Raw genomic sequence first — 7968 nt, forward strand, 5'->3', positions numbered from 1 at the left:
GGAGGTAATTTCAAAATCACACAAGGTCTCCAGATAATACTAATCCCGTGCGAATAGGGCTTAACACAGATTTAGACAGATTTGTGAACAATATTTGAGAGAAATAGGCCTTTTGTGTACATAGAAGAAGTCTTATATCTTTGAGTTCAGCTCATGAAAAATGGGGGCAAAAACAAAAGTGTTGCGTTTATAATTTTGTTCAGTGTATGTCTATAAGCACTAACATTGTTTCCATGCTTTATTTTTTTAAATGTTGAGATTATTATTATTGGTAGTAGTATTATAAATAATAATAATAATAATTATTATTATTATTATTAATTAATTAATAATTGTACTTGTTCATCCATTTACTTTTTAAGCATAAAGTGCTGTCACTTTACTACATTTTGGAAACGTAAAGGAAATCCTCCATGTGTGACTTATGAGTCAAATATTTATTTGTCAGATGCTTTGTTTTTTGTTTCCAGTTATTCATGGATTGTTTTCCAGGATCTTCCTGTCTACATTCCAGCCATAAGACCTCTGATGGGTTGATTGTGCACTACCTCCTTAAACAGTTAACGGATCACTTCACTTGCTACAAAAAAAAAAAAAAAGCAAATATTTGGCTAGGAAATATTTCAGTAATTTTACTGTAATTTTAGCAGACATTTATTTTATTTTTGTCTCAATTACACATACAGTTAAACTGTTATTCCGCATTATTGATTCCGAATGAGTCTGAGTCTGTTCACATGTTCAAGGTCTTTAGTGGGATGTTTGGGTTTCTCTGTGGACTGGCATGTCCAAAGCAAACAGCTCCTCATCACACACCACTGCACACACACAAAGATGAGAAAGGGAGTTTTGTTCAGTTTACCTATCTGATTTTCACACTAATTTTTGTTCATTACACTCCTTAAAAATGTTTGGTGTGTAGTTCAAATGCTGTTTATATACAAGTTACTCTTTAGGATCTTTTGATTCTCTGGCCTAATGGCTGGTTCACATCGACCCAACAAACATCAATAGTTCAAACTGTCTTAAGTTGCCTGTTTGGAAACATAACTGTCATTTTCACACTGACTCAATAAAACCCAGTGACCACTGGAATGTTTCTTAGAATGAACTCGCATTTATATGCCATCACTGATACAAATGCCAATTTCTGTCATGAAACTCTAGATGGCGCAGGCTGATGAGTCGTTAACACAAACTGATGTGTTATATTCCCAGCGTTAAACTACTTCACAAAAGCTGATTGGTTCATGTTGAATACACAGCCAAGGAGCTTGCTGCTTTACATATAAATGACTAGTTAGCATTCAGTACAGCAGCTCACAGCGCACTTTTAGAGTTCCTCTGAAACCCTCCACCTCCCCAGCTCCACCTGTATAGATCTGCTACGGGTTTTGTATGCTATTTTTGCAGCAGCAGTATGTCTTAAATACTCACAGCACTGTATCGGCGTATGTATTGGCAGTAGCAAGTTCCTGTACTTGCTTTGTAGTAGCAGCAATAATCTACAATAACAACAATAACCAACAGCAGCATAGTAGCAGATCTATTCCGCCAAGACCAAATACATTGTCATATCCATTACCATGCTAAAATCTTCAGAGAGTTGTCATGATAGAAATGTACATAACTGATCAATGAAACTACCTCCAGAGCAGTCAAATAACCACACTACTGTTCAAAAGTTTGGGGTCAGTACAATTTTTTTTAAAGAAATTAATTTGACCAAGTGACAGTAAAGACATTAACAATTCAAAAAAACAATTTTTATTTCAAATAAATTAAGTTCTTTTGAACTTTCTTTTCAAAAAATTTATTTTTAAGCAGCACAACTGTTTTTAACATTGATATGAAGTGTTTCTTGAGCGGCAAATCAGCATATTAGAATACTTTCTGAAGGACATTGAAGACTAGAGTAATGGCTGCTGAAAATTCAGCTTTGCTATCACAGGAATAAAATACATTTGAAAATATATCAAAATAGAAAACAATTATATGAAAGTGTAATAATATTTTACAGTGTTACCATTTTTACGGCATTTTTAATCAAATCAATGCAACAATGCAATGTATGTCAAAAACATTTGAAAAATTACGGACCCCAAACTTTTGAACCGTTTTCATCTTTAAATGTACTTTAAAGTACATGCTCACTGAGTCCAGTGAGACTTTTTTTTCTTTTATTGGAAATAAACAGACAACCAAAGTTCAACTGATAACATGACAGCAATTACAGAGGGAAAAGGCATGGGGAATGCCTTTGACCTTTGATTCAGTTTCAAATCTGTTACTTGTGTATCTTTGTCTCCCTTTTCACACGAACATTCAAATAAACATCACTGACATGACACACAATAGTTTACTTTTCAGAATCACTAGTAAATATAACATACCATCGGTCGAGCGGTTGGACCGATATGCAAACTGGAAGGGGTCCAATTGGAAATTATTCATGGATTTTATTGGAAATAAACAGACAACCAAAGTTCAACTGATAACATGACAGCAATTACAGAGGGAAAAGGCATGGGGAATGCCTTTGACCTTTGATTCAGTTTCAAATCTGTTACTTGTGTATCTTTGTCTCCCTTTTCACACGAACATTCAAATAAACATCACTGACATGACACACAATAGTTTACTTTTCAGAATCACTAGTAAATATAACATACACTCGCTCTCTCTTATCACCACTTCTCTCTCTCTCTTACCACAGTCACAATATGTGTGAAAATAAACCGTGTTAAAGATATACGGTGAAATGTTATGATAGTTGTGGGTGGGGTTTGTGACAAGGCGCTGAGTCGAACCCAGCTAGAGGACAGTGTTCTGCAGACCGAGTGAATGAGGCTTCAGTCACGGGGAGGAGCCAGAAACTAAAGAGATGCAGAGAACAGCTCAGGACAGAGGACATGTGTGCATAGCAGAGACTCAGAGACACAGGAAAATACGAGCCACCTGATAAGAAGCTGGGAAATGACTTGGATTTTATGAAACTGGTTTGTACTGATAGGAGAAATGAGTATTGCTGATGGGAAGACACGTTATGTGTCCACTTTCAGGATACAGCTGTCAAGCTCCCAGTCAAAGGGGGACAACGGACAAGTGTCCCAACCCGCACACATCCCCACAATCACCACAGATGTGAAGAAGCCTGGAGAGACATCCAATGCAGGCAAGTCTGGACATTTCTTGCAGCTACACACAGGTGTTTGTGAGTGAGTGTGTCTGTCAGTATTTGCATACTCGAGAGAGCCTATTTGTGTTTGTATATGCAAGCTGGTTGGATTCTTGACTGTAAAAACATGTTGAGGTTAACATGGTCTGTACTTGCGGTTTAATAGGTGATCTCTGCAGGAAGCATTGTTCTTAAAACAAGCCCTCTCAAGAGTTGTCATGGTTAATCCAGCAAACATCAGAGACTGACAGGCACTTTGTTTTCACTTTCACTGCATTTGGATAATAATCAAGTGATGGAGGAGTTCACTGTACAACTGCATTCAGCCAGATTTAGACGGGGAAATCCTGAAACCTCTTATGTTTGACTTCACACCATGCGATATGCCTGAATGGATTCGTTTTTTACTATCAGACTGATATCTGATATTTTAGGGTCCAAAATGTTTCTATTTTTATTTTATGATACCTCAAGGATCTATTTCTACTTTATCTAATTCAGGGATTCTCAATCTTTTTCATTTGATTGTGCAAAGCAATATTCAAAAGCCTCTCATATAAACTATAATAATTTTTCTGGTATGTTCTGCTGTGGATATGACAAAGCCACTTTGATCTTGAGATTTTGTATTAACAGAAATGGGGAATTCATTAAGCACATTTATTATTCTGACTGCAGAAGTTACAAGAAATGTATATTAAATTAAAAACAAAAACAGTTCAACAGTTGTTGAGGGGAATAATTAAAAAAGTGTTTATGATTTTACATTTTTTCTTTTATTATTTTAAGATTTAAAGAATTAGAATGAGAATTGAATAAGCATTTAGAAAAATAATAAGATTTTTAAGAATGTAGATTATTTTAATGTAACTATAATTTTAATCTTTAATTTAAATAATCCTTGAACGCTTTCTAAGGTGCCCTTGTGGACATATAGTCCCCTTGTTGACGACCACTGATTTAACTCATACAAACTTTTGTTGTTGTAACTTAATTTGTCAGGTTTATTTAATTAGATTAAACATTTCTGAAAAACATAAAAACAGGTCGTATAGATGTTGCAACATGAATCACATTTAGGTTATCTAAAAAAGCATTTTCATTTCTTCTTCATTTTACATCATTCATTTACTTTGTTTAAGAGGAAATGTTCCCAAACTTAAAGCTTTCTGTGCATTTCCAGGTTTAAATGGGAAAAAAAATCATTTTTAAAGTGGTCTCAGACTTTGGGACCCCACTGTATCTTATCTGTCTCAGGACGCAAATTACTGGCCAGGCAAGAGGTCACTATTGGCAGGAAATTCCTTCCTTGCTACTTTGAACAGCAGGCTTTTGTTTTGTTTTGTTTTGTTTTCTGCACCGGTTTGTGTGGGACATGTATGTTTGATGCTAGTGCTCTACTCTAACTGCACAATTACAACACTGCAGTTCCTTCCTTTCATTTCTTAGATCTTATCACCTGATACAAGACAGCTGAAGTACAAAGAATGAAACTTAAAAGATTTCAGTTTGTTCTTCATAGAACTGTAGAGTCACCATTTTATTTTTCCGATGCAGTGAGTTGCCAGAACAACCAGTACAAAAAATAAAAAAGACTTGTTTGCATGCACAAACAAGGATTACATGGTTACATTAGGCCAGGGCAAAAGACAGCAGATCATGTGATCTACCAGGTCAGTGAGAACGAAAGTGTTTGCTCCAATGTTAATACAACAAATAGGACTAGAATGACTTGTTCCTTGAACTGAAATTACATCTCATACCTCCTTTAGCTTATACCTTAATTGAGATTAAGAAGACCACATCAATTATGTGTACAAGAGGCAGCATCACAAATACAAAATACAAAAAATGGGCCTGTCACATTTTAAAGTTACTAAACACAAATGCTTATGGGAGGTTAATTATAGTATACAAGGCTCCACCCACAGCGGTAAGTGGCAGTATTTTAAACAGAAACCGGTTTGTTGGAGGAGTGTCAGATGAGATCACAGTTTAGCTCAAGCCTGTGGTCTGATTTCAATCCGCTCTTTTGAGTCACAATTAACTTTTGTTAGTTATGTTGTACTTTTGCTATTATACTTGCTTTGTTTACTTTTGCATTGTTGCTTTTTGTCATTTTTACATGGTGCTTCTGTTTCTGGTGTTTCTAGACAGAAGGTGTGATAGCGAGGATGTTGAAACATACAGCAGCAATTTACAAACACATCTCTTCAGCTGCTCTCTTCATTTATATGAGCCTTGTTTCTTCCTGTGTGAACGTATTGTTAAACACTATACAAGTCTATGATTCACAAGTCCATATGAATGTTATTTGCTATTACAAAAATAATCATCATCATCATAAGATTTAAAAGGTATTAAAACCTTGGCCATATATTAAGGTTTTAAAATAATTTACTAAATAAATACCAAATATTATCTTATTCCTTTCACAATTGTTTTAACATAACATGATTATTATTAGTAATGCATAAAACATGCTGACAACAATGTGCAGCTGGAACAGAACACAGCAGAGGAGTGAAAGTGTATTGACTTGTATTATTTATATTTAAGCAATATCCCCCTCGGGACTGCAACAGCACTTGTATGTGTGATGCTGCTTTTATGCAAGAGTTCAATAAACAAGTAATATTGAGAAACTTACAATTTAGCCACAATATTGACAACTGTTTTGCATATTTGTGCTCCACCAATGAAAATAATCTCATTCTGCTTTCTTCTGTCAAGCTAGCGAGTGGTAAACACAGCCATAATAGTGATCTGGATCCACCCCTATTCACGGAGCCCCTTGAGGACTGTATAGTGGATGAAGGAAATGACATCACACTGAAAGGGACTATCACAGGGAGCCAGCCAATCAGCATTTCCTGGCTTCATAATGGTGAGTTCAGTTTTTTTTCTTTATATTGATTTTGCTGTTTGAAACATATGAGTCTGAGTAAGAATATGTACTCAACATTAGATACATGACTCGATATATAAATATGTGTTTGTATGCACATTTGTTATGTTTTCATATGCAGGTTCCTGTTCCCTACCGGAGTTTGTAATTTAAATTGTTCAATAATTAAAAAAAAAAAAGAAAAAGATGAGTCCTTCACATTTCAATTACAAACAGAACATTTACATTTTAGACAAAGTATTGCCAAGTGTTTTGTATATTTTTGCTCCCCCAATGAAAAATGAAAAATCCGAATGAAGCAACATTCTCCATTCAACAAATAGCTCTGGCATTCCTCACGTAACTTTGTCAGTTAGACCTGCTCTATTGATTGCTTAACACAAATGTCTTCTTATGGAGATAATAAATGATGAATTATGATGATGATGAATCTGTGTTTTGAACAGATTGGTTGAGTAAACAATTCAATGATTTATTCATAGACTCATTTCATTCCTCAAAGAATGAGTGTGTTGGAAGGAATCAGCTTAATGAATCATTTAACGACTCATTCATAAAGACAGCTCTTTGTTGCCTCCTACTGTGATTCGAAATTCAAAAACCATACTTCAATGTAGTATAATAAATATATACAACTAATCTCATTCTGCTTTCTTCTGTCAAGCTAGTGAGTAGTAAACACAGCCATACTAGTGGTCTGGATCCACCCCTTTTCACTGAGCCCCTTGAAGACTGCATAGTGGATGAAGGAAATGATATCACACTGAAAGGGACTATCACAGGAAGCCAGCCAATAAGTGTTTCCTGGCTTCATAATGGTGAGTTCAGTTTTTTCTTTATATTGATTTTGCTGCTTGAAACATACGAGTCTGATTAAGAATAATGTACTTTAACTGTAGATGTGTGACCCTGGACCACAAAACCAGTCATAAGTAGACGGGTATATTTGCAGCAATAGCCAACAATACATTGTATGGGTCAAAATTATTGATTTTTCTTTTATGCCAAAATCATTAGGATATTAAGTAAAGATCATGTTCCATGAAGATATTTAGCAAATTTCCTACTGTAAATATATCAAAACTTAATTTTTGATTAGTAATATGCATTGCTAAGAACTTCATTTGGACAACTTTAAAGATGATTTTCTCAATATTTAGATTTTTTTGCACCCTCAGACTCCAGATTTTCAAATAGTTGTATCTCGGCCAAATATTGTCCTATCCTAACAGCCATACATCAATGGAAAGCTTATTTATTCAGCTTTCGGATGATGTATAAATCTCAATTTCGAAAAATTGACCCTTATGACTGGTTTTGTGCTCCAGGGTCACATATATGACTCAATATATAAATATGTGTTTGTATGCACATTCGTTATGATTTCATATGCAGCTTCCTGCTTCTGGAGTTTGTAATTTAAAGTGTTCAATAAAATTAAAATAAAATGAGTCCCGCACATTTCAATTACAATCAAACAAACATTATTTTCAAGTTTTTAAAACTTCTAAAATTCTATCTCTTCATAATGCCACAAAGTGACTCCTTCTCTTGCTTTGTCTCCCTCTTTCTGTCCATTTGTACCACAACCATTTCAGGTGAGCCTGTGCTGTTTGGAAAATCCTCATTAGTGGGAGGAGTGGTGACTTTGGTAGTTAGGGAATGTCTCCCAGAGGATGCTGGGGCTTATACATGTGTGGCCGAAAACACAGCAGGAAAAACATCCAGCAGCTCAGCAGTGTGTGTGAGAGGTAAATATGAACTCAAATTCAACATATATATGGGGCCATACACTCTTAAAAATAAAGGTGCTTAATAGGTTCTTCAAAGCGATGCCATAGAACAGGGGTTCTCAAACCTCTCCATGAAGTACCCCCCGCAC

At 35.3% G+C, this 7968-nt stretch overlaps 1 protein-coding gene across 4 annotated transcripts in view; it reads left to right on the forward strand.

The window, feature by feature from the left end:
* The first annotated feature begins 2738 nt into the window (after positions 1-2738).
* The window catches only part of LOC107658462 (myosin light chain kinase, smooth muscle-like), a 16281-nt gene continuing 11051 nt past the window's right edge, over positions 2739-7968 (forward strand). For 3 of the 4 annotated variants that reach the window (XM_016447017.1, XM_016447018.1, XM_016447020.1), the window contains exons 1-4: positions 2752-2961; positions 3063-3175; positions 6755-6904; positions 7685-7837. In XM_016447017.1, coding sequence (XP_016302503.1) covers positions 2885-2961; positions 3063-3175; positions 6755-6904; positions 7685-7837 — 493 coding nt within the window. In that variant the 5' untranslated portion in view covers positions 2752-2884. Of the gene's footprint in view, positions 2962-3062; positions 3176-6754; positions 6905-7684; positions 7838-7968 lie in introns of all 4 variants that reach the window. The other variant, XM_016447019.1, reaches the window with a different exon arrangement.

Source organism: Sinocyclocheilus anshuiensis, unplaced genomic scaffold, assembly GCF_001515605.1.
Source record: "Sinocyclocheilus anshuiensis isolate Anshui unplaced genomic scaffold, SAMN03320099.WGS_v1.1 scaffold371, whole genome shotgun sequence".
Taxonomy (NCBI): domain Eukaryota; kingdom Metazoa; phylum Chordata; class Actinopteri; order Cypriniformes; family Cyprinidae; genus Sinocyclocheilus; species Sinocyclocheilus anshuiensis.